At 44.9% G+C, this 26,520-nt stretch overlaps 2 protein-coding genes across 4 annotated transcripts; one reads left to right on the plus strand and one right to left on the minus strand.

Annotated features, from left to right (window-relative positions):
- Nucleotides 1-10,296: 10,296 nt before the first annotated feature.
- Nucleotides 10,297-12,610, minus strand: MCAT (malonyl-CoA-acyl carrier protein transacylase). Its single transcript, XM_064460825.1, has 4 exons — nucleotides 11,956-12,610; nucleotides 11,734-11,821; nucleotides 11,236-11,453; nucleotides 10,297-10,959 (listed from the first exon to the last, which is right to left on the minus strand). The coding sequence occupies exons 1-4, from the start codon at nucleotides 12,403-12,405 to the stop codon at nucleotides 10,537-10,539; spliced, it is 1,179 nt and encodes a 392-aa protein (XP_064316895.1). The 5' UTR covers nucleotides 12,406-12,610; the 3' UTR covers nucleotides 10,297-10,536.
- TSPO (translocator protein) lies at nucleotides 12,599-25,444 on the plus strand. 3 transcript variants are annotated; one of them, XM_064460840.1, is made up of 4 exons: nucleotides 12,599-12,709; nucleotides 19,638-19,838; nucleotides 23,645-23,783; nucleotides 24,687-25,444. In XM_064460840.1, the coding sequence occupies exons 2-4, from the start codon at nucleotides 19,651-19,653 to the stop codon at nucleotides 24,861-24,863; spliced, it is 504 nt and encodes a 167-aa protein (XP_064316910.1). In that variant the 5' UTR covers nucleotides 12,599-12,709; nucleotides 19,638-19,650; the 3' UTR covers nucleotides 24,864-25,444. The 3 variants fall into 3 exon arrangements, with proteins under 3 accessions (XP_064316910.1, XP_064316929.1, XP_064316919.1); XM_064460859.1 differs by lacking the exon at nucleotides 12,599-12,709 and adding an exon at nucleotides 13,268-13,291; XM_064460849.1 differs by lacking the exon at nucleotides 12,599-12,709 and adding an exon at nucleotides 13,740-13,863.
- The last annotated feature ends 1,076 nt before the right edge of the window (nucleotides 25,445-26,520 follow it).

The raw sequence follows: 26,520 nt of genomic DNA on the forward strand, positions 1-26,520 counted from the left end.
ATGATCTTATCTAATTAAGCCTTTTAACTCACCTCTTACCACTTTATGTTCAGATTCAGATTTACAAGATGTTCAGATATGTAAAATTCAGAAGGCCTGAGCCCAGCTCCTCTCCATCACAGCTAAATTACACAGCTCTTCAGAAATCTGGTTATATTTTAAATCCTAGATTATAAACATCTATACGGGTAAAGCAGAAATGCTACCAATACGAGGAAAAAGCCAGAATATTAAACTACAAACTGTATGACACATGATATCTACCCAGCAGAAACTAGTCCTAGCGTGCTTTTCCCCAGCCACATTAAACATCGTCAAGAGGACCCTTCAATTCTGTAGAACCGACTATGTTTTCCTTTATGCAGTATCACATTTCTGTGTGTTTGCTTATGCAATAATGTATGCATATTAATTATTAATAATTTTGCTTTGTGGAAAATGTAAATTCCACCTAAATAGTGAGAGAAGATCAAGGCTCCCACGGGGCACAAAGGCCCCGACAGAAATGTGGCAAAAGAAATCCCCACCAAGCAGCATTATGACAGATACCTTTTGCTTGGCTTAGCTCCATCCCCAAGGATATTTTACATGAGTTTTATTCATTTGACCCACAGAGAGCGTGCTAAAAGGAGGAAGGAATCCAGCCGGAGGGAAATCCCCTTCGTTGCTGTCCAAGATCCCTCCATCAGCAAAGGGCATCAGTTCTGTAATGGTGGAGCTGGGAAGCAAAGAGATAACAAAAGAGCTGGACAAAAAACATGCCAGATGAAAACAGAGCATTTCCAGAGGACTAGCATTAAGTTCATCATCAGGCACCCTTGAAACAACAGGCAGAGCCTTCTGCCCAGCAAATGTCCAAGGGGCAGGAGGAGGGTTACCTGCCCAAGGGCGTATGTAGTTTGAAATAATCCACGTCCACAGCTCTGATGTCATTTCTCTTGGTAAGCCAAACAAAACAATCGTAATCACTACAAAAAACATCAGCTGTGCTCCAAGCTCTGCTGCTGGTGAACTGAACCTCTTTAGTGCATATCCAAATACTGGCAATAGTAGAGAGACGCCACTTAACGCTGAAACCTGTTGAGTTTTGCCATTTATTTTGCTGAGAAGAGGACCACCTCCTGTGAGGTGCTTGTGCTAGAGCCTGGCTACTGGTCATGAGTAACTTTCCCATTGTACAAGCCGGCAGAGCCACTGATTTTAGTGGTTCCGACTGTCCACTCTTCCATTTGGAAAGCCATTGACCTGTTTAAATCTTTGTTACATTCTATTTCTGTGGTGAGCTGCTTGTAATTTCCATGGTGGTGGCCTCCAGCTAAAGAAGATGCATAAACTCAGACCCAAATTAAAGACTTAGGAAAACCTCTTCAAGTTGTCTGTTTTAGGTACTTTGCTGCCCGGGGATCTCCATCAGTTGGAGTGATTTAATGCCAGGCAGGTCGTTGCAAACAGCACAGGAAAGCATCTCTTACTAAGTGAAACTACTGAGAAACTATACTTATCTACTCTAGCTATATTTATCTAGATTTTCCAATTTCTAGGTTGTTTTGAGCCTATATGAAGAAGCAGCAGCCATCTAAATGCTGCATGTTTGAATTGCTGTACATCTGTTGGGTCACTGAAACTTTCCTTTGACTGCTCTCAAAATAGTTACCTTAGCAACGCTTGTGTTCTGACTGGAGAAGTAAAAAGGGTAACTTTAAGGGCACTTTAAACAATTTCCTTCTAGACTGAAAAGGCATTGTGGGACAAGAAGCCATGGGTTGTCTTTCATGTCTTGTTGCAGAATAAGATGTCTCAAACGAGGAGAAACCCCAGGCACTTCGTCCTCTCCAGCTACCCCAATGGAGCACCAGAAGAGGAAACCTACAGTAACCTCCAAACAATCCCAGACACCACAGAGCAAATGGAGTTTAATATCAGGTATCACGTTGCATTAATACTCCTTCTGTCCTCCCCGTCCCGTTCCCCCCCCCCCCCCCCCAATACAAACCCCCAGCCTCTCCAGAAGACTTTGCTAAGCCAAATAATCATAGTGGATACTACTGGAAATGGAATAGATGCAAGTGTAGATAACCTGTCGTGCTTAACACTGACCATGCAAGATTACGCTGCATTAAATGTCTCTAAGTTTTTATCCTGTGCAGGGACACAGATGTGGCTCTTCATTAGAAACCCACCTGTTACAGCAAGCAGCTGAGGAAGCCATTTTTACATAATTCTCTAGGCGCCTCTCACAACAAACTGATAATGCTGCTTTGGGTTTTTCTTAATCCCATATGTACATTTTTTCCAGTTCAAGAGTCAGGGGCTGCCCTTCCCCCCGCTCCTGTCTATGAAAACTCCTTTCTGTGGGTTTGGGGTTTTTTTTTGTTACTGGACTGACCAAACCAAGCCCAAGTTTTTTTAAGCAGATCTCTAGAATTAAGCTCTTAACCCCACTTACTATTCAGCAGATCTCGTAAACAGATCTCAGCAGAAATACCAGTTAAAGTAAATATATTGTAGTCATATTATTTTTCTACGGGAAAAATGGATGAGTGTCTAAGACAAGGCAAATCTAATTGGGAATTTTCGTCAGGAAAGTGTAACCAGTTTTTCGCATCAACATGGGCCACAGATGTCGTAGTTCAAGGTTCTGCACACACCAGGACCTCCCAAGAGCCTTTAGGTTTTGGTCATTTGATACCATTGCACCACTCATTAGCTGGAGACCCACACTGCATTGTGGAAATCATTGGAGTAAATGTGTTGGATGACAAAGCCAGCACCTATGTAAGATGAAATATTTTAAAAGGTCCAAGGTGAAGGCTGTTTCAATATTTTGACTTTGGGGAAAAAAACCCAACCAACCAACCAAAATGCAAACAAACAAAACCCAAACCAGAATTCCATTGCCTTGTAGAAAGAAATTAGACACCTAAAAAGCTAACAGGGTTTTTCAAAAGTGCCAAATCTGCAGCTTTTCATTAAAACATCAAAGCACTTCTGTATGCATATGAATACAAGTGTAAGATGCCTAATCAATAAAACCATAAATAACAGGAGGAAAAAAACCCCCAACATTTTGCTTTTACATGCCCAGCTTAGTCCAACCTTTAGGGGAATAACTGTGCTTCACATTTGCAGAGTGCTTTTTAGAGAACTGCTGTTACAGTATTGCCCTCTAACGTGCACATCCCAAATGCCTTACAGCTCAGCTACCCAGGTTGGTCATCAGCTGGCCCTGATTGGGGATGAATTTAACAGGACATACCACAGGAAGTTTGAAGATACACTGCTTCACCTGGCACATGGGTAAGTTACCTTACCGGCACTGTCAGTCTTCAGACCCTTTTAAAAACCATGTTAGATAGATAATGGTAATGTTTTGTTAGATAAACAATAACATTTCCGTACACAAAGTAAAAAAATTTATTGCTACTACTGCTGCTTCATACAGAACCTAAAAACCCAAAACAGATACTGCAGCTTGTTTTACAAGGAAGAGCTTCCTAATGTAAATTGTTGCCACAGACTACAGCCATTTACAGTGAAAAGACTTAAATAGTTTCTTGGCATTTAAAATTTCACAGTAGCACGGTAGCTTTCTCGGCTAGACAGTGTCTTCAACCCCAACTGAGCAATGAGAGGTCTGCACCCTAGTAAGTGTGATGCTTCAGGAATTAACATGTTACTACATGTCAAATAACCCACCCATGCACATACAAGAAAACGTGGCTAGACTAGTTTGAATTGCCTTTTATCTGCTGTGAGCTGGCATCGTTGTCATGCATTGTTATTAACTGCAGACTAACTAACTGACATGCAGTAATGTCCTAACCCGAGATACATAATCTGCATCTGAAACCCCAAATACTCACGTGCGGTTCTACCTCTTCCCTCCTTGCTTCAGGGAGAGGACAGTCGCTTATTGCAGGCTTAGAGAGAACGCAGTTCGATTACAGCTGTGTTCCTGGACACAGCATCATCACAGAACTTTCACTTCAGTAAAGCTGGATTCATGCTGCGGAGAGACCCTGTGGGATTGCTGTGTTGGTACTGTATTGCTGCCCCGAACGCTGATTCACTAGAGATCAACAGCTCTCGTTGGGTTTGGCAGTTCTGAGTTTGAAACAAGAGCAAAGGCACAAGACTGCCCTTCAGGAGCTCTGCTACATGTTTCCCTGTGTGATGTTAGTGATCAATTAATTCTGAAACCAAATTATCTTTAACTTTTAAAACCCTACCAAGTTGCCAGGTCGTCTTCCTAAATATTTAGAGAAATATACATAGACTTTCAGGAAGGAACATACTGGAGTTTTGGGTTTCTTTTTGTAGTTTTTCTAAATAATGGTATTTTATTTGCCAATTTTTAGAATAAATTTTTTATTCCCCCTCCCCCTTTTTTTTTTTTAAATCATCAGGGTTGCTATCAGTGTTTTCCAGACATGGAATATTATTAAAAGTGTTTTAAGAAGCTTTGGAAATATTTTGAACAATAACTGGACAAAGAGGATCGTTGGTTATGGAAGCTGGGTATGCTCTCTCCCTTTTCTCCCACCTTTTTGTTGGCAAGTAGCTAACAGCAACACCTAACTCCCATGTAAGCGTCAATGAGTAAAGCACATAATGCAGCTCTAGGTTCGGGTTTATTCCCTCATTTGTTGGTGTCCTCCCATTGCCCCGTTTTTAGGCTGAAATTTCTCATTTATAGACAGTGTGTGCCAAATGTCTGCAAACAGCTGCCCAAGTCCCGCACAACTCAGGGGGGCTCCTTGCAGAGGGAAGGCATAAGGGTCTACTCTAAGGGAGATAAGCAGGCCTGCCACTGGCGGTGTTTTACCCTCTGTTTACCCCGGAGAAGAGAGGAGTATTATTCAGAGGCTGGATGTGACCCTGCCACTGCAGTAGTTGCAGTAGCCACCAGCAAAACTAGATGCTGACGTGTTTCTGCAGCAGAACTGGACCGTATTCTCTGTTTCACGCTAACCTCACACGCAGGCATTCTTGTTAGCTTTTCTGCACCATCTTTTTGCTGTTTGTTATTTCTAATTACCTTCCCTTTTCTTCCCGCAGATTTGCAGGCTTCCTTTCAGGTGTGTCTGCCAGAAGCTGGTGCCTGCAGCCTTGCTTGTTGCCGCCTTTTGGTGGGCCATGAATTATGGACTGCAGAATTAACTCAGAGAATTACAATAGGAGGTCATTGCTGGTCTCTGACCAATATCGTTAACACCCAGGTGGTGGCAGTTGGTTTGTTTTTCAAATTTACACTGATAAAAATCTCTTTTATATTTAAAACCTAGGCTAGTGCTGGGTCACTGCTGTTTCATACCTTTTTTAAAAAAGAAAAATGTTTAAAATAAGGAGGTTGTTGCTGGATAACTGCCTGACTTGCTAGTTTTGAAATGTGACTCCAGGCGATTAGAAAGTCTGTCTTTTTTTTTGTGTTTGTTTTAATGCAATATGAAGTGTCTATTTCATATAAACACGTTTCTTAATGAGATTCCGGATGTGGGGAAGACTGAAGGCATGCTGGACATCCTTTAAATTTTAACACTGTAAAAGCAATAGTAAAGATTAAAAACCATGATACTTTTTTTTTTTTAAATTAAACTGCTGCTTCAGATGTTTCCCAGTGTTATCTACTATTTTCTAAGATTGTGCTACTGCAAATAAGTGGCAATGTCTTGTCTAGTACATTGTTATCTGAGACTACAGGACAGGCTTTGAGTCTTATGTAGTAAAACTAACATATGAAATGATAGGTTATTGGGAAAAGAGTTGTTCGGATGAGCTAGCAAGCAGGTCGGTTGGATTGGCACTGGAGGGCCACTCAAGCCAAGCTGTTACTTTTCCAGAATTTTTCTGCAATCTACTAATAGATTTTGTATTCTTCTACCTCTTTCTGAAGTAGAACTTTTGAGTTGCCCAGAAAAAACCAACAATTTGATTGACTTTGAAAAGGGTTTTTTTTGATGACATATGCCTTTTTGGAAGGCATGTGCTTAGGGGGAAATAGATGACGAAGGGAAACTTGAGCACAGTTTACAGGATGGAGATGGTGTAAGCATCACCCTCGCCTACCCAACAGGCAGCTCTTAGGGCACAGTGGGCTGCTTCTCTCTCGACAACATGCCCCAACCATACCGAGTTATTCTCTGTATCTGTGTGCATCTTCCCTACCCTTAGCTGTTGAAGCTGCTCGTCACTGTATACAGTTATAGACACTCTCTCTCAGCGAGAGAAAACGAAAGTGCATCACTGTGGTTTGGGTATTCCCCTCAGCAGAGGGGATACCTGCTTCCTGCCTAGTCAAGCGACTACTACGGTTAGCACACTTTTGAAACAGGAAAATAGAATATTGAATGGCCTAGTGATTTAAGCACCCGTCTGAAAGGCTGGAGTTTCAGGTTCGAGTCCCTGCTTTAAATCAGACAAGGAATTTAATTTTAACTACTTTCTTCTTCAGCAGAGACAAATGCCAAACACAGTAAAGTTCAAGTGGGTTGAGGAGTGTGTTTCCTCTCTTTCATGAATGGTGCCCAAATCCCATTATGGTCCTAACTGCCTATTTCAAAAAATTATTCTGGGAAAAAACAAGAAGAAAAAAAAAGGTTCAACTAGAACATTTCATTCAACCATTTAATGGTAAGGACTTTGCCATCTTTGACTGACTTGAAACGCAGAGCAAAAAGAAGGGACGCAGAGGGTGATGGCTGCAGCGTACCCTGAGTGTGTGCTGCTGCTGCTTGAACTTTCTAGTGTCACCTTTTTTCAAAATGCCCTTGAGCCAATCTGCCCTTCAGCAGCAGGTATGCAAGTTTTTTTTCTAGAAAAGCACAATTACTGTATCTGGAAACTTAGTCTCACTCAGGCCAGAAACTGGCCAGCTGAATTGCCCACATAACCGAAAAACAGACTGAAGTTTCATCAGTGAATGGACGGCTCTGTTTAACTCCATAACAGCAGCGTGATAGAAAAATGTTAACATTATTACTTAGCGAAGGGTAAAAATTCCCATCAGGAGTCTAATAAACAATCTATGCATGCAGTGTAATAAACGTACCAGCTGCCAAAAATTTGATTCTTCCTGCCTGAATCGCTTTAACGCCACAGAATAATTTCAGTTACTTCTAGATAAATCATCTTTACGCACAGGGGGACAATGATAAACAGGCGACTGCTGCACTGCCTCTTCCGTCTGAGCGCTGTGTGGGATGACTCTGCTTTTTCACACTCTTGCATCAATCATGTCATATTTTCAATCAAAAGAAAGGGAAGTTCAGCATCCAGCATGTACGGAGCAAAACATAGTCTAAGGAATATAAAATGCAATCACGCCAATGAAGCAAGTGAAACGCAAAGCGAACAAAACCCACAGCAAGAATTAGCAGAAGCTGGAGCACTACAGCAAGCAGTGATTACCAGGCTCCCCTCTCACCTGCCGAGCTGAGCAAAGAGACTCTTAGTTAAGGCTCTGCACTGTGACTCAGGGGACCCAAATTTAATGATCTTTTCTGATTTTGGCTGGCTTTTTTTTTGTTTGGTGGTTTGTTGTTTTTTTTAACTGCACACTTCCTCATGTGACAGACTTTACGGCACTTGATTCCCCCCCCCACCCCACATCCTGTTTCTGCCCGTTCCTAGGTAAGGAACCGCACCAACTTTACATGTCTTAAATGATCAGTTTCCAGAAGCAGAAGAGCGAGCTGAATAAGCACACAAAAGATATGCAGATAACAGTACCAACATCCAGGATTCTTAATTACTCTTCACGCCACCCTCTGCCGAGCCACAGACGAGTTTTACAACACACAAGCCACCCTTCCGCTCGCTCACAGCCATGCACCAACGTGACACTGTGCCGCCAGGCACGACACGAAAGCAAGCCCCGAACGCTCTCGATACAGAAGTATGAGGACCTCCATCATGCTTTTTTAGCTGACATAAACTAACATCCACACAAGAGTACGACACCGCTTGGCTTCTGGTTTTTAAGGCGCGAGGCTTAGCGAGGAGCTGAGGAGCAGCCGCAGCCACGCACGCCTTGCTGCCTCAGCTTAGGGTCAAACGCCACGCAGAAGGAAAGCAAACACCCGCACAGAGGCTACAGTTCCTTCTTGCTGCTAATTAAACAGGGCCCACAAGTGTGATGCTCTCAGGATACAGACATCCCTTCGGCACTCTGCATCTGATGCCGGTGCAAAGGTTATCCAGCACAGCAAACAGTTTTTTAGTATGTTTCTCCCAAACAGCTTTTATTCCAAGCGAAGTGTGCAACAAAGCGACATGAGGGAAGAAAAAAAAAATATATTTATGGGAAGAACAATACAAATAGAAAACGGGTCTCCAGAATTTCCACAAAATAAGTTAAATAATTCTAAAAAAAGTCCAGAGACTATAAAGCACTACACTAAAAAAAAAATTAGTGCCACCACCATGCCATGCTCAGTCCCAACTACCATAAGAGCCGATTTCAAAGTCACTAATGCTGCATTTGGTCTGACAAGATACAGTCAGAAACTTCTAACACAGCACACAATTCAGCATTTAATATGAATGGGATTTAGTTGAGATATTCTAACCATCTAGTGGCGGCTTGGGTACACTTTACTGAATAATTAACACTCTACATGTAACAGAAGAGCCTTCACTGAAATAATTTTCTTCATGGGAATCCCAGCCCTTAGCCGGCAGCCTCCAATAGCCCAACGATTAAGCTGACAAATTCTTCTGTATTTTACTAACTGTCGATGTTTACACATGCCAAAAGTGGAATTTGTACCATAAAGGTAGGCTCAGCTGCCAATTTCAGTTCAGAAAAGAACTGAATACAATACAATTGAGGCCAGTATTTTTAATTCACTTACCCTTTCAGGAATGTGAAATTATGAAACGATTAATACTGTAACTGGAAGTTACTCTGCATTTCATAATACATTATTGAAGACATACATGGTCATTTAAGTAATATATACTAAATTTTTCCTACATATAATCTGTTAAACATACCATTAAAATACCAAAAATAATAATAATAATAAACCAAACGCCTAGAGTTCAGCTGAAGCTTCTGGTCACCCTGTAATACGCGCCACGCAACCTCTCTCTGCCTGTTTGTACATGATCCCGTAGCAAACACTGTTCTCTCCTATTTCCTAAAGCTTTCTGTACCCATTACAAAAAGCAAACAAAGCAAGCATACATTTTTTACGCACCTTGCAGGTCTTGCACAGGCAGTGTGATGTTGTAACACGACCAGACCTATTTTAATAAGCCAAAGGTTGGTTACAGAATCCAAACCCGCAGATTTGGTGCTGAAGCTGTTTTGTCACCTTGAGCATTGTGGGCACTGAGAGAAGGTGCTGGAGGCAGCGCGTGCTCCCCCTGCAGCCAGCCGGACCAGGGACCTGCCACCGGCCCTCCTTGCCCATCCGATGACAGTCGGTGCCAACAAGGCAACCAGGAAGCTCTTTCCAGGAGGGCTCGGGACAATCCGCTCCTCTCCAGCTACCAGGAAACGTACAAGCTGGCAAAACTTGGTCAAGAATACGGAGATAACTGAAATACCAGCACTCAAATCCTCCTCCCCATCACCCTGTTCCACAGGGTTCACCCTGTACAAATGTGCCCCCAAAAAGATGTTTCAACAGTGCTGCTGTCTTCTGCTCCCTCAAGAAAAGTCATCCAAAGGGCCAATTCAGCCTACATGGCCTCAGAGGCTGGGGGAGGGACGACAAAAGCCCTGCACCTCTGGGGAGGAAGGGAATTTTGTTAAGCTTTTTCTTTCAGTGAAACACTTCTTGTGTAACTTACCGCAACCAAAGTGGCACTGGGCAACTGGAGGGAAAATGCCTTCCACCCAGGTGTGAACTACAGGCCAGTAACAATGTGCCCCACAGCATTAAAAATACGAAAAAAAGCATTATATTTTATTTATAGTTCAACCTTAAAAAAATCTTGTTCCTAATATCTTCTGCCTCACCTGGCTGCTACTGAGAAATACGGACACAAAATAAAAGAATTCTACACAGATGAACATCCCACAGGTCGAGTTGGAAAATGGGAACATCAACATACCGAAAGCTGTACCAACGGGATGGCTCCTCTAAACACACCCTCAAGCCCAGTGCAGAGCCCTCAACGCCCCGGAGCCAACAGCCCGGTTCCACCCACTATCCACACAGGAGATCCCTGCACCAGACACGCAAAGCTACCAACTTTAGCTAGAATCCACACCCCCAAAATAATTTTACAAAGGGGGGGGGGGGGGGGGGAAGGGAAGTTGCTTGCAGGACTGAGGCCAAACAGAAGGCTATTTGGTGTGTTTATTGGCAGTTTTGTAGACCCAACACAGACGGAGGAGCCAAACTTTGCTCTCTCCTTCCACGCCTGAAGCACACGGGGAAGAAAAACGTTCCTTGCAATTACGTGCGCGGTGCTCTTTTCCTCATGAGAAGCCATGTATGTTTAAGACTTCGCCTTTTGGGAACACAAAGTTATTTTTAAATTAGGCAGGAAAAACAACTTGCGAGGATTTTCTCAAAAGGCTACTTAGGCCTCTGCTGCTTCCTCATCTTCCAGAACATCTACATGGTTATATTGTTTCCAGGCCTTTAAATTACACTTTTTGAGAACGGCTCCTAGTTGCTTCCCGGGCCCCACTTCGTACGTGTAAGGGAATTCTGTTCCTTGCTTTCTTTCGTACACAGAATGCATGGTCTGTTCCCACATAACAGGTGAAACCACCTGCTTCACTAACAGCTTCTGAATGTGCTTTGAGTGCATGTACTTTTTGCCATCAACATTGGAATAGACACAGACCAGCGGTTTCTGAATCTCAATCGATTTTAAGACTTCAGCCAAGGGCTCTACTGCGGGTTCCATAAGCCTGGTATGAAAAGCCCCACTGACTGGAAGCATTTTTGCACGTGTAAAGTAATATTTTCGGGCATTCTCCTGCAAAAACTCCAAAGCCTATAAAAGAGAGAGAGAAGTGAGAGTCTTGCACAACAAAGGTTTACTCAGTCACCCCACAAGAACCACCTCATCAGACTTATCGTGATAAAGGGATTCCTGTCCCTACCCAACAACTGAGCACACGCTGGAGAAAAACCCCACAGATCCAGTACGTTTGTTTGGATAATCTAAGGCCGCACCTAACTCCCACACAGAAGCGAGAAGTAAAAGTTTTTTTTAAAAATGAAACGCTAAATTCAACTACATGGATAGTTATTCCGAAGCAGTCAATACCTGCAAGTGTCCTGCAATGACTCTGCTGTCTGGAAACAAATAGTTTGAAATTTCACATACGGGGTTTTCTATACCGAGCGATTCACAGTGTTTACGGGCTTCCAAGCAGGCAAATTTGTAATTTGCCTCTCGCCGACCGATAACCGATAGCATTCCACTGGGGACAGCTTCCGACGCCTTTTGCATGGCTTCGGCACGCACTTTCACCGCGTACAGCGCTAAGGAGAAAAACAAGAGACGCTCGGTAAATATAAGCCCCGAGAAAACACCGTTCAAGGCACCGTGCATCTGCGCACAAGAAAGGGGGGGGCTGGTTACTCTCATGAAACGTCAATGCTTTTAATGGCGTGTTACACGTTTTTGAACAGTGGGAGTAGAAAGTAAAATTTATCCTCAAATGGAAAAAAAAAAAGCAAGAGGGGAACAGGGGTAACAGTCGATGCTCCGGACAAAGAATGGGGGGATCCTACTAGGGGGTTCAGCACGTTTCCCGGGCACCTTCGGCAAAGCCCAGGGCTCCAGCGAAGACCAGCGCCGCGAACTCCCCCACGCTGTACCCCGCCGCCGCCACGCATCTCTCCACCACCTGCACGGAGACAGGCCCGAGGCCGAACATCAGCGGGCTCCCGCACGCCGGGGGGCCCCCGACACGCCGCGGGGGGCCCCCGACACGCCCCGCGCCCCCCGGGGGCCGCCTCCCGCCCCGCTCCATCCCCTCACTTCAGGCTGCTGGTGGTTGAGCTTCTCCACGGCGGCCAGGGAGGCGACGAACACGGCGGGCTGGCAGTGCCGGGTGCGGTCCAGCTCGTCCCGCGGCCCCTCCAGGCACAGGGAGAGCAGGTCGTAGCCCAGCACCTTCTCGGCCAGGCGGTACATGTCCCGCACGCCGGGGTACCGCAGCAGCCCGCGGCCCATCCCCACGAACTGGCTGCCCTGCCCGGGGAAGAGCAGCACCGTGCCCTCCCGGGGGGACGGCCGCTCCCGCCTCGCCGCCGCCGCCGCCGCGCCCGGCTCCTCGGCCCCCACCGAGCTCTGCAGCAGGTCGCTCAGGGTCGCCGCCCGGTCCCCACCGCCGAGGCGGGAGCTGCCCCGCCACCGTTGTACGCCGCGGAGGCCGCCGCGCCCGCTGCAGCCACCAAGCCGCCATGTCGCCGCGGCCCAGCTGCCCATGGCCGCCGCCCGGCCGCCTGCGCCGCCGCCGCCGCCGCGCCCCGCGTTGCCACGGGAACCGGGCGGCCCCCGCCGGACGCCGGGAGGAGGGGAGGAGGGGGGCAGGTCGAGCCGGCCAGCCCCGGCGCTCGCCGCCCTGGGCCCGGCCTGCGCCGAGCCACGCCGCGCCGAGCCGCGCCGCTCCTCCCGCCCGGCGCCGGAGGCCCCGCCCCGGGGCGGGGCGGCGGGGGCGGCCCGGGCGGCCCCGGCACCGCCACCTCCCGGTAGAGGAGGCGCAACGGGCGGCGAGAGCGCGGGAGCGGAGGTAACCGCGGGGCCGTGCGGGACGGGACGGGACGGGACGGGACGGGACGGGACGGGACGTGCCGAGCCGAGCCGCCGGAGGGGTGTGAGGAGGACGGCCTCTGGCGAGCGCGAAGCCGCTGGCGATCGCCCTGCGTGGGCCGGCCAGCGGGGCCCCGACGGGCAGGACGGGCCCGGCCCGGGCCGCGGGGTGGGGTGGGACGGAGATACCGCCCGGGGGACGCCGGCGGCGGGAGGGGACCGCAGCCCTTGTGCTGAGGAGATTTGGTCAGGCACACGGTGACTGCCTTGCGTGCCGGCGTTGGGCAGGGGAAGAGCTTTCTCTTTTTATAAAAAAATAAATAAGTAAAGGGAACTAAACAAGGAAGCTCATTATTACTTTTGGTTTTGCGTGAGTTTTCCAGTGGTTCACAGCTGTCCAGCTGTGCGAGCAGGCGGCTTCGCAGCTCCCAGTCAGACGCGGTGACTGAAGAGCAGGGACCACACGCTTCTCACTCGCCTGGTCTCTCGGGGGGCTGCAGCGCTGCCCCTCGCACAGCGCACGTTTGCTCCGTGCACTCGAGTGAAGACTATTTCAGTAAAGGTACTTTCTTTCAGCGTCGCTGCAACTTGCTTTTAATTGGACATGCCTTTAAGTGCGAAAGAGTGTTTTGCTTCCGAGTTTCCAAGTAATGCTTATAATTCGGCACAAAATGCACTTTACTAATTTGAGCTTTCAAGAGCAGGATTATTAAAATTAAAAAAAGTGAAAGCTGCCATGCCAAAGTCACCATGGTGCAATGACGTTGCACCACTACAGGTTATGAAACAGTATCAAGCAGTGAGTCAGACTTCTTCACAAAGCAGTTCAATAAACCAGATTGTATTCGTTTAGGTCGGCAGAAGGCATATGGGTCAGAATAGCAAGAAATTATGTTGACTTTTTATTTGGCCCAATTCAAAAGGGTCACAGTGCACTGACTTTGCTCGCTTTTCTAATCTCTGTCCTACGCTGCTCCGTAAGGTGGTTTCCTCTATTTTTTGTGAGCCTTCAGGTAAAATACCTGGAAAAGCCAGTTTGCTTCTCAACTTAGCTGAAATATATGGGCGGCAAAATAGGATATATATGACATATATATGAGGACATCCCACTTCGTGGCTGCCTCGACCTGTAAGGTAAGCGGTAACACCTCTTGGGCCAAGCTGAGAGGAGGCAGGGGGTGGCAAGTTACAGCTGGGCCAGCGGAGGTGGCGCCTCCATGAACACTGAGAGCGACTGCTGCTCTCGTTGCGTTTAGCTTGGGCTTTTAGGCAGCCTGACCACCAGCTGCCCCAGGAGCCCCGACGGGCAAGCGGCGCCCCTTTTGCGTTCGGCCGCCGGGTTACAGTTCACCCTACGCCCGTCAAGCCCTGGGGAGATTCACGGTTGTGACCTTCACGTTCGATGCTTTCAGAGGCAAAGCCCAGGGCAGAGTCCAGTTCCTGCAATCCACCGCAGCAGCCCAGGCAGTCGCGCTGCGGCTGCGAGCGCACCTCAGCAATGCCATTTTAACTTTGGTTGGCTGTAAGGGGCGCAGACCACTGGTAAAGCACTCGAGACTTACCAGCAGTGACACCTCATGAACGTCCCGCTGCTATTAAAGCGTCCCTTGGATGTGGCGCTTGTTACATTTTACCCTGTTGAAAGAATACCTGGCAAGCTGAAAAGAGTCAGGCCTAGGCAGCACTCAAACTAAAAATGTCCGAGAGAAACTTAACTTTTTTAAGAATAGATGTGGACGACACTTTGCAAGTGGGCAGGCAAAGAAGAAGGAAAACCTACAGCAGGAGGGTGGGTAGCTGTTTGGAAGGAAGGTAGTCAAGGGGACATTTTGTCTTTAAAGTACACTGAAGAAATACAGAAGGTTTTATACAAACATACATAGGGAAAATTAGAAGAGATTGAGCAGTAAATGGCAAATTATCACCTGGGAAGACTTTGTTCTAGCGTACGTTTCGTTTCCCAGTATGTGAATCTTCAATAAATCACAGATTTATTTGCACAACTTGTGCTCCGCCATTTTAAACAAAGTGTAACCTGGGCAGTGAGATTTGTTGTCTCTGAACCTGATGAGTGCACCTTGCATTATATCCTTAAATAAATACCATAATTTTTAGTTATAAATGCATATTCTGTGCTATACAATATACTATACTATACAATACTACACACATATACTTATTTGTTAGCTATATCTATTGAATTTATATTAAATATACTGGTTTAAGTTTCTCTATTACTTGAGATTAGAAAACAAAGATAAGACTGCTTTTTTGTGGTAGCCATATTCCGTGTCACAGACTGTGATATAATGTTGGTTTTAGTGTTGCGGTTTCCCAGGAGTTAAAGCCACAACAGACATACATAGTTTATCAATATAAGTTAAACACACACCTCTCAATTCTTCAGACAGCTATCTCAGGAAGGAGCCTTTTCCCCAGGGGGAATTTGCATGCCGCCTCTCAGGCCTGGCTAGAACCTAACCTGCTCTCACAGAAGTATACTGTAGAGGACGAGAGGGAGAGTATATATCTTGGGGGACCCCCCGCTTCAACAGTATGTTCACAGCTTCGTCAGTCTACCTCAAAACAGCAGTGATGAGAAACCCCAGAAGCGCGTGGGTGATTTAGCCCTGCTGAGAGATTTTCCTGCATGTTGTTAATGCGTTAGCTGTCATTTAAGCCCCATGTGATTGGGTAGCCAGCACTACGTTGCACAAGAAAGGGATTAATCAGAGGTTTATCAGAACAGGGATATAAGAAAATGCAATGAAAGCAGTTGTCCTTTCCTTCCTACTCCTTCCCACTGACTGAGCTCTCCCTGGGGGTGCCCAGAGAAGGGGAAGGGGCCCACCTGCCTTTCAGAGACCTGCTCGAAGCAAAGAAGTGTTTTAGTTAATTTTTCATCATGCTGAGGCAAACCAGCTCCTCTGTCATGACCTAGCTAGCCCTCCCCCTCCAGCCCTCAGCGCACCCCATCACTTTTTTTGGGCACACAATGTTTTCTCCAGAAAGAGGAGGACACGGAAAGCTTATGTTTGATTTTCTGCATGTTACACCACCGCAGAGAAACAACCTGACAAAAAGTAGAAGACCAGTAGGCTGCAAGTTGCAGTATTGTTCCCACCGCACCCTCCCTTTCTTTTTCTCCTGCTACTTTATGTAACTAGAACCATCTTTGGGCAAGCTGGGTGTTTTGAACACCTAGAAAAATTATTTTAACACATCTGTTAAAAAACCTGGCTTGCTGCAGCCCTCACTGCGCTGCTGAAACTCCCTGAAGTCAGACTAGGGCTAAACAGAAAATGGGCAGGATGATGAAGAAAATGTTGCAGGGCAGAGATAAGAGGTGGAAACAGAAATAAACAAGTTAAGTGTGTGTGGGGAGAAAAGATTTCTAACTGTGGTGGTTCTTAGAGGCAGGTATCTGCTGGGCACACTGCAGATATTATCCATGGGCATCCTGGTTTCTTCAGTATGAAAATCGGGGTGCAAGAATATTGTGCAACCAGCTCTCGCCCTGAAGTGGAGCTGGGATATGATTGGGAAAATAGTAATTATTTCTAGGTTATGTAATATAGATGCAGCCGGAGGGGCTGTGTTAGCAATTTCAGGATTATCAGCTAAGAGGAAGTCAGGGCTGATAATCTTTCACATAGTCTGTGATTACCTTATTTTCAAAAATTGTGCTGGGCATTCTATAAGCCTTGCGCAGATCCCGTGCTGCGCAGATCCCGTGCTGCGCAGATCCCGTGCTGCGCAGATCCCGTGCTGCGCAGCTAACCAAACAAACGCTACAGCACTGACCAAACGCACCTACTCTCCAGTGCTTCCCTACACCAGGTAGCGAGAGGAAGATGGACATGGCTTCTTCCAAAATCAGCTAGTGCGGCTCCCTGAGTTGGCTACTGCTTTTTGCGGGAAATAGATACCAGTATTTCATTGCTTGGGAATTAAAATACAGGAACTCCCACTGCTGATGGACAGCTGTGGTCTACTAGGCTGAGCCTACCAGCACATTCTGACATTGCTGTGTTCCTCCTTCTCCTAGGTACTATGCAAGAGAGAGTTTTGCCATGCTTGGGAAGTCCTGAGAAATACTATTGGAAAACATAGTATATAGTTAGTAGTAACGGTAGTAAAAAGACTGGGGCACCAACATTCAATTCAAGCCAGTACATTCAATCTCTGCACTTCTATTTCTTCCCCATTCCTGTTCATGCTCGGCTTCACTTTCCCTGTTTCTTTGCTCTGTGCCCTCCCCATTTCTGTTTGCCTGCCTGATTTTCTCTCTCTTGGCACTAAGAATTATTTCAGCGTTCTTCCGCCAACATGCAGAGGAACAGATGCGTAGCTACATCATCTATTCGCTAATGACTTCAGCAGAGCCGTATTTTTCCAATTTGAGAGCATTTCGTGCTTTCAGCTTGCAGAACACTTTCAGACTTTCTTCCCTGGGGAGAAGCTGACAGGACCCCTGACAAAGTCCAGTTGCTTAATACCTGCAGGAAACCACCCTGATACTGTACGTCCAAATAAAGCACCAACCCCTTTGGGTCCCTGCTTATCACTTTAAAAAAAAAAAAAGTGTTTGACAGCCACACTGGGGCTGCACAGATGACCAGCACTTTACAGCACGTGTAGAGAACTAAGCCTAGTGTTCTCTCTGTAGGCAAAGCAAGAGCAACAGGGCTAAAATTAGTGAGATCTTAGTAACTTTAAATTTCTAACTTAACCTTTGGGAATTACATATCTGAAGGCAAGCAAAGAGAATCATTGTGCTTGGAGCTCTTGCTCCCATTACACCTTGTTGGTCCTGCACACAGTAATTCCTTCACGCTCCAGTAAAAGCAGAGCCTTTCATGCTGTCAGTGTGGGTGACAAGTAGTGTATCTTGCAGCTGACAGCCTGCTCCCTCAGGAAAGCAGCAATACGGATCCAGGTGTAGGAGAACATGTTAACTCCTTTGCTCCATTTAAGGCACTCCCTGGTAAATAGCGAGTAGAATCTGTCAGGCAGGAAGCATGGCAGCACTGACTACAGCCATGAGCTATGCAGATGTTTTCCTCCCTTTCTTGTCCATCCTCCACCCAAGACCTAATCGATACTATTCCAGCAGACCAGCACATCGCTCTCCCACTTCTCCCCAACCTTAGCGCTGAATTCTTCCCTGCTTAGTTTTCCTTGCACTCATTCTTTTCTTCCATTTTTGACTTTCGACTGTTGTACTGCTTTGTCTGCTGCCCCTTCTGTGTGCATGCCTAGTCGCTGCCTTCCCACAACTCTCCCGTGAGGCATGCCCACAGCCCACCAGCCTACAGGCCCTTTCTCGTTTACTCCTTACGAACTTTCTAATCCTGCATGCTTTACCAGTCCCTCCACGCTCTGTTTTGCCTTCAAAATTCTGCTCTGCTTCTGTCACCAGGACTTTTCTTGTTCCCATGCAATCTGGCTTGTGGTCCCAGCCACTGAAATCTCTCGCTCTTCATTAAATCTGCGTAAGTGCACGGGCAGACCCCTGAGAACAGGGACAAAAACCATAACGCAAGAGATCTCCCTTGCTGGCCAAGCTTATACCTGTTCTCCAAACAGAAAGCCACTGTACCAGCAGAACTGCAACAATGCAACGTCATCTGTGCGCCATTTCCTATCAGTTTAAGCACATCTGTTACAAGTGGGATTTCCTTTTCCCTGCTCCCTGCCTTCTTGTCCCACCAGTCATAACTATAGCAATAAAATCTTCTAAACATAGGCCAAGACAACAGCCGTGTCAATAAGGCTCTTCTCTTGACAAGCCTCTGAATTGCAGGCTGCTCTAAAACTTTTTGTTTTTCTTTTTTTCTCCTGGGGCTTCCACAGTTGCTCTTTTCTCTACTGCTGCAATCTCTCTTATGATTCCTTCCGTCTCCCACTCCTGCATAACAGATGAACAGGAATTGGGTGTATTTGCCTACTGTGTATTTGAAAAAATAACACCTTTTTGTTCTGCCCTTTTTTATCATACCTTCAATCTGTTGACATTTTAGCAAGCTAAACATGCCTCTTCTGTAGCATTTGGCTTTTTGCCAGAAAATCTGCAATGAAGCTTTTTCCTGCTTTTTTTACTGCTGCCTGTACTCCAACTAAAGCAGTAAGGCATTACTGAGTCTTACTTCTGTAGGGAAATGTAATCCAGGACACTTTATGGGCTTGGCAGCTAAGATCGCTACAACTGATTGAGTGCTTAATGAAGACGCCACAGGTGTACTCCCCATTTATCCACTGTGATCTCCTTCCTTGTTTAGCAAAACATCACTTATCTTCTCATTGTCCTCCCTGGTGTTTATTTTCTGAGGCAGCCTTCTCAAGTGTCTGCTACTAATTCACATCACTCTTACTAGCCATTGAGCACCCTTAGCGCCCTTCTAAGGCTAAAAATGCAACACAACCTATGCAATTATTTTGCTTGAGCACAGGAAAGCACACAGTTTTCTTACTTTTGACTACGCCATTCCCTTGAGTGAATGGACCTTGGTGAATACAGAAATTCCCCCTTAGTGCTTTTTTTCTTTTTCATTTTCCAAGTGGAGTTCATATAGTATCAAACTGCTTTATTCCTCTGGCATACTTATGTGTGAGTATATTTATGTAGGTAAAATTCAGTAATCTCAGTGCACAGAGATGAGAGGGAAGTAAAGGCCTCAATTCCCCCCACCCCCCCAAACTGTAGATCCATTTATGGTGGTGAGTATTGTCCAGTGAACCTGGTACAAGATCCATTTATTTCAGCTGCCGACTTTCTCAGTGACAAGGCTAGGCTGTGCATCAGATCCTACACCTGTGTAAATTTTTAAAAAACTGCTAGAAACGGAAAATTTTAGAGTTGCATTTTAAAATTGCTCTTCCAATCCACGTGTTTTGGTTTGTTTCAGATTCACTGTCTCAATGGAATTGGCACCAGCCTGGGCCCCGGCAGTGGGTTTCACACTCCTGCCCCATGCAGGAGGACTTTTAGGAAGCAAGATAACCAAAAAGGAAATCTCAGTGTGGTATGAATCTCTGCAGAAGCCATCCTGGTGTCCACCTAACTGGGTGTTTGCTCCTGTTTGGGGAACTCTCTATACATCTATGGGGTATGTTTTTCAAATTGTATTAAGGCACTTACCTAATCTCAAAGATGCTTATTGTACAATGCTATACCAGAGAACTATTATTGTGTTCTTGTGGCTGTACATTTGTAAGAAACTGTGTCAAGGTGCCTGTTTAACAGGTAAAAACATGTTTTGGGAGTAGTGTGTGGGTTTGATAGGAGATATTGTATGCACAAGTATCCACATCAAAAGCAGGAGTTTGAAAAGCTGCCATTAATTTGCCTTCTTCATTCATTCTGAGGGGAAGACCTGCCAAGCTGGCAGCGACGAAGTACTGGGATTTCTTCTATGTATGTCCTTCAGTAGTTTTAGGAAAATAAAAAAAAATAAGGAGGGGGGAGGCTGGGGTGAGCCTCTATTCTAACAGAGCTCAATTAAAAGAAACCCAAATCAAAGCAAACATGCCCTTTCAAACAGAACTGCCAGGCTGTTAAACTGTAAATGTTTGAAACCATCAACTGTCTCCTTATTTAACTAGTTTAAAATACTTGACAGCAGAGCAATTACTGTCAAATGAACAAGGAATCACAAGGCCAAATACCATTCCCACAGGAATCTTAAAAGTTTAGAAATACTCTATTTTGGCAGCTATCACTTTTAACAAGATGTAGCAAAAACATTTATAGAGGCAGGTTGTCTCAGGAGATTGTTTGGCCAGTTTCAACTCTCCTCACAGACTGCTCTAGAAGCTGTCCACCCAACATTATGTGCTTTTACATTAACTCTGCTGTGCTGTGCCGCAGAGGAGGGGTAGCACTCTGCTGCTAGAGCCTCTACCGAGGTCAGGGAGCCCCCAGGCACAAAGCCATGTTTTGTCTCTCCTGCACTTGGTCGCTAAGAACTAGCTACATACCAAGATTCAGCATGTTTTTTCCTAGCTATCAAATACACATTGTTGCTAATCCCACATTAATAGTTTTTTGGCTGCAATATGCCTTTTATGGCTTCCCCCTCCCATTTCTTCCATCATGACAGTACATTTTAAGTGATTTGTAGTTTGTACATAACACGCTTAACTGTATGAGGTTTCAGAGGGACCAAATCTTTTCCAAGTTAACATTACATAGTCATCCTGCAGGTTATCTGAAATACCACACCACCTGTTGCAAAATACAGCAATGATGCAATGTCTGAAACTGTATCTGAACGCTAAATTGGCTCTCACACATTCTCTCATTTTGGTTTCATTTTCTTTCCAGAAAAGCTTTAATTTTTATAGCCTTATGTACTGTCCCTCCTTTCCTTTCAGTATTGTCTTTTCTTTCTCCTCTTAAAAAGCATACTTTTAAAAATTGCTCTCTACTCTTGCATATTTCAAGAGTTAGCATTTGAATCAGGTCATTCCTGTCCTGTAAATAATAATAAAAAAAAGCCTTTTATCAAAGAGACAAGAGCTGAGTGGCTTTCCCATGAAGGGCTTCCTTCAAGTTGGCTGCACAGTTTGTAACCCTGTTTCTGGATTCCTCATCATAAACCTGGATATCAAGTTAAATATTTTAAAAATCCACATTGTGACAGCTTATCACTTACTTTGATAAGATCAGAATCAGTATATTCTGAGGTAGACAGTCCAGTTATGTACTATACATCTAGCTCTGAAAAAAATCATATTATTACCAGGCCTTTTTTTTGTTATCCATCATATGCACACATTCCCTGATTGACCAAGACATCTCATTCCTTTAGAATCTCTTGAATATATTAAAAGCAACAAATGACTAAAAGCAAGATTTAATAAGCTTAGATGCCCTTGACATTTAGTTTCCTAGCAGATTTGTACATCATGATCATGGTCTGACATCAAAGTGAGATGTACAAAGAGCTGTAAGCCCACACTGTGGCTCTGTAAATCACTTAGGAAAAGATTTGGGTCCTGAAGCCTTTTACAAAGATAAACTGTTAAGTTTTTAATGCTTACCGCCCCCCCTTTTTTATTTTTAATACTCTCTGCAATCAAACTGCCAAGATATCAAAGGTGCATTGCTCAGTCCTTATGAAAGCAATGGCCAAGAAGCAAGCTTGGGTCACTAACTGCGTTAAACAGAAAAAAAACCCATCCTGCTTCTATGACCTACAAATGAGGACAAACTCCTTGTAATTACTCCTATGGATCTTTGTTCTTAAAAAAATACTGCTTACAAATTGATCTCCATCTTTGCTCCACTGCCAGCAGAAATACCTGTGAGCCCCCTACTGTCCAGCACAGTGCACAGTCCAGTTGACATTCCTACCAGGATGGAATCAGTTACTAATTCTGAAACAAGGGTGTAATTCCAGATGCTGTCATTCTATCCAGGAGATTCTACTGTAGCCACTTGGAATGGCTGTACAGTCATCTGGATTGAAATCTAGCTAATGTCTAAAGGGAAAGTCAAACAAGAGGAAAAGAAATAGTCTTAGATGATGAATGCTTGTCCTGGTTTCAGCTGGGATAGTTAATTTTCTCCCTAGTAGCTGGTGTAGTGCTGTGGTTTGGATTGAGGATGAGAATAATGTTGGTAACACACTGATGTTTCAGTTGTTGCTCAGCAATGCTTATCCTATACACATACATATATATATAGTCCTTATATATATACTATATTATACACAAGGACTTTTCAGCTTCCCGTGCTCTGCCAGGAGCACAAGAAGCCAGGAGGGGAGAGGGCACAGCCGGGACAGCTGACCCCAGCTGGCCAAAGGGATATCCCATACCATATGACATCATGCTCAGTATATAAACTGGGGGGAGTTGGCTGGGGGGCAGCGATTGCTGCTTGGGGATGGGCTGGGTGTTGGTCAGCAGGTGGTGAGCAATTGCACTGTGCACCTGTTTTGAATATTCTTTCATCATTATTATTTTCCCTTTTCTGTCCTATTAAACTGACTTCATCTCAACCCACAAATTTTACTTTTTTTTCCACAATTCTCTCCCCCATCCCACTGGGTTGGAGGGGAGCGAGTGTGAATGGCTGTGTGGTGTTTTGCTGCCTGCCAGGTTAAACCACAACAATGCTCCCCGTTTTAATCAGACTTATTAAGTGCAAAAATAAACCTTGCATTAGTAAATCTCCCAAACCCTGAGAATTCCTGTCTTCAGAAGCTTACATTCTGGGATCCCTCCTGTGAACTGCTCTTCTGTAGCATTAAGAAGGTCTGTTCACAATCTTCAAAATATTTTTGGAAGATCTTTCAGTAGCCAGGATCCTGCAGGCAGGAGAGGGGCTGGATGCTCCTTATGGTTAATTCTTTCCACAGAACTAAAAAATATTTGTTCTCCCCATCTTCGCCCCCTTCCTTCTGAAAAGTCACTGTAGGGTTCCTCCTGCTCTAACACCATCCATCCTCATACTCCCCTGTGCTTTGGGATGCTACTCAGTGCCTGCTTCTCCTATATTCATTTAACCCACTTAAAAAGTTAGTGTGTGTCTTTTTTTAAAATTTATTTTTAAAGCACCATCTCACAGTACCAAAATTAAGTTTCTTCACTATTTAGAGACTTACCCTTGCATCTTAGGCTTGCTTCCATTTCAACGTAGCTTTCTGTTTTAAGACTGAAATGTAGGTCATCTGCTCCTCTGCACCTAGGAGTGAAAAGTCTGGCACGATAAGTAATTTTTCTCTCTCAGTATTGCTGTCTGCAGCAGGTGATCAACCCTGTGCACTTACTCTGCCAAGTAGTACCTGGATATCTACTTTTCCAAATGAATTTAGACCTTAGCACTGAAGAAACTTAATTTGATCTAGAACGTGTGGTTGCTTTCTAACCAAAGCACTGACTTACACCTTACATTTGCTTTCTCCAGATATGGCTCCTACCTGGTATGGAAGGAACTGGGGGGCTTCAATGAAAAGTCAGTGGTTCCTCTGGGTCTGTACGCAGGGCAGCTGGCATTAAACTGGGCATGGACTCCAATATTTTTTGGAGCTCACAAGATGGGATGGGTAAGTGGAAAATAAGTTTCTTAATCATAGGCTTCTGCCATCATGTGCAAGGTGCTAAGACGGAAGTTTTGTGTCATAAACTTTTCTCCCTGAAAATGAGCCTAAGTACAGAATACGGCTTCCAGAATTTTACTAAAATTCTCCTTAATGCATCCCAGCAGCCACCTGAGAGCATTTGCATATCTACAACATGTTTAGATCTAAATGTTTAGATTTCAAGGAGCTCTTTCTGCCACCCTTTGATAAGGGTTTTGTGTGACTAGGAAATGTAAACATGTATGCCTCACGGAAATTCCGAGGTGCCTCTGGCAAATGGCAGTGATAAGCTTATCATAACATTACTCAGATAATCAGCACCCATATTAGACAAGACTAATTTTCTGCTGCCTGAAGAGAAACAGCTTGCCTCAAAAATAAAAATCAATATTTAAAAAAATATTTGCCTGGTTCTCTAAATATACATGCAATGCTATAATAGTGGAAGACTTAACAATCCGTCATTGCTTCATTCACACCGCATCTCTTTGGGCAGCATCTATGACATGAAAAGACTGGATAGGTTTCCTTAGCTAAGCAACTTGCTTGAAGTCACACTGGGTTTGTAGTCAATGTAACACTTCCTGCTGCCAAAAAAGAGGTTACGGGTGAGGGGGATTTTTTTCTCCGTCTGCTGCTCACAGCTGCCATGCCCTTTCTTGTGACCACTGTATTGTTTTATGAGTTGATTCAACTCATAACTCAGCAGAAATCCATCTTTTTTTGCTGACTGGTTTTCTGAGAAGGAATTAAGTCACAGAGGGATCCCACGAGTGCCAGAGCTAGGTGGAAAGAGCCACGCAGAGACTATTTAGTCAAGAAAATGCAATAGGCAAAAACAAGACTAACCACCTTCCTGTGTTTCAGGGGTTGGTGACTCTCCTGCTCACGACTGGTACAGCAGCAGCGACAACTGCTTCCTGGTATAACATCAACAAAACAGCAGCTTATTTGATGGCTCCTTATTTAGCTTGGCTAACCATGGCTTCTGCACTTAATTACCGTATCTGGAACGACAACCGCAACAAGAAGCAATCTGAATAAACTTTTTTTTCAGCCAAAAAGATTTTTTTTCACAAGAATTTTCTAAATAAAGTTATGGCCTTATTTTATTTGTAGCTGAACTACTTATACCAGTAGTTTGCTATTACAAGTTAATAAAACAGGACTTGCTTAAAACAAATGTCTTTAGGCAAGTCACAAAGGGGTGTATGCCTGAATTTTACAGCAAACTAAAAGACAGTGCTGATTGAAAAGTACTAATTTCCTATGCTATAGAATTACATTTTGTATGACAACAGCATTTTAACTATTACCAGAAACACACGTGAACTACAACTTCATTATGTTCAGAGGTAAAAATCTGGCCATATATTAACACAGCTTCCAGAAAACTGCTCCTAACAGTGACAGGCATCCTTGTAGCCTGAATCTTTCATGTTTACCACTAGACATGGCGCTTTAATGCTATGATGTGTCCCACTACAGCTGCCAGATATTTATCTTCTGGTCATTGTATTCTGGAAACGTTTAAGGCAACGTTTTTTTCACAATTTGTGCCTTCCCACTTTGAAGCATTGTACAATCTAGCATCAGCTAAATGCATTAAACTACATGTAAACTTACTAACCTTGTTCCTCTAGTTTTATTGGTTTTAAATGGTTGTAAGCAGAAGAATACTGAAGGCAACAGGATGCTATGACATCAAAAATAGCCCCTTCATCTCTTCTCACCATTGCGATGGGCAAGACAAAACAGGAAATTCAGAGCACCTGGGCAGAAACTGAGAGGACTCAAATATTCAGCAGCCCCCTGAGGCATCACCAGCAGCACTGGCTAAACAGCACTGACATACCCCGCCTGGTCGCTTGGGGTGAGGCCAGCTCACTGCTAAACCTTAACAGTGGGGCCAGCGGCCAGGCCACAGCTGGGGCTGTTGCCCAGTAGGGTCGTACATACACTGTAGCTGCTCGTGTGTCCTACCTGCACCTTCTCACTTTAGCTGCTTGGAAATAGAAACAAGGGTGTCTCCTCTTCAGGGTTACGGTAGCTGTCATAGTAAGATCTGGGATGCTTAGCTCAACCAGTTGCTTCCTACAAGATAAACACATCTCTTTAGTTTAAGAGCACAAGAAGAGACTGTTTTTGCCCATAGCTTGTGGTCCCACTGCACAGATCTTACTAAAGTAATCTTCTGGCTTGCTAAGCAGGACATCACTTTTCCCTTTGTGATGAGGGAAACCTTCCCCTTTACTGTAGACCCACAGGCACTTTGTTACATTTTCAGGTACTTTGAAGGCAGAAAGTGCCTTTTGCTCTCCTACAAGTGATAGATACACCTGCTGAGCAGCACTGCACACCCCCTTATGTCCAGTCTCAAGCACCTGTTACTATATTCTCTATGTCATAGAAACTTTTTCCCTGCCTCGGAAGCAGTCACACCATCTATGTTAAGCACTTCACTGTGTTTCTTTAATCACATTTAAGTTAGGAGTCCAAAGAAGTTCTGACTCACAAACAGGAGGCTGGTACGGCTGTCAGCACCACTTCTGGCTGCACAATCCAGCTCTCCCTTCTGCCCCATCTGTGCAGTGACTGGATTTTCGTAACATACAGATGGTTTATTTCTCCAGCCTATGTTCCAGTCACTGGAAAGAAGTAGGTTTCTGCAGACCAGCCTGAACTAGCCTAAAATATCCCT

This window comes from Phalacrocorax carbo, chromosome 1 (genome assembly GCF_963921805.1).
Source record: "Phalacrocorax carbo chromosome 1, bPhaCar2.1, whole genome shotgun sequence".
NCBI classification, from domain to species: domain Eukaryota; kingdom Metazoa; phylum Chordata; class Aves; order Suliformes; family Phalacrocoracidae; genus Phalacrocorax; species Phalacrocorax carbo.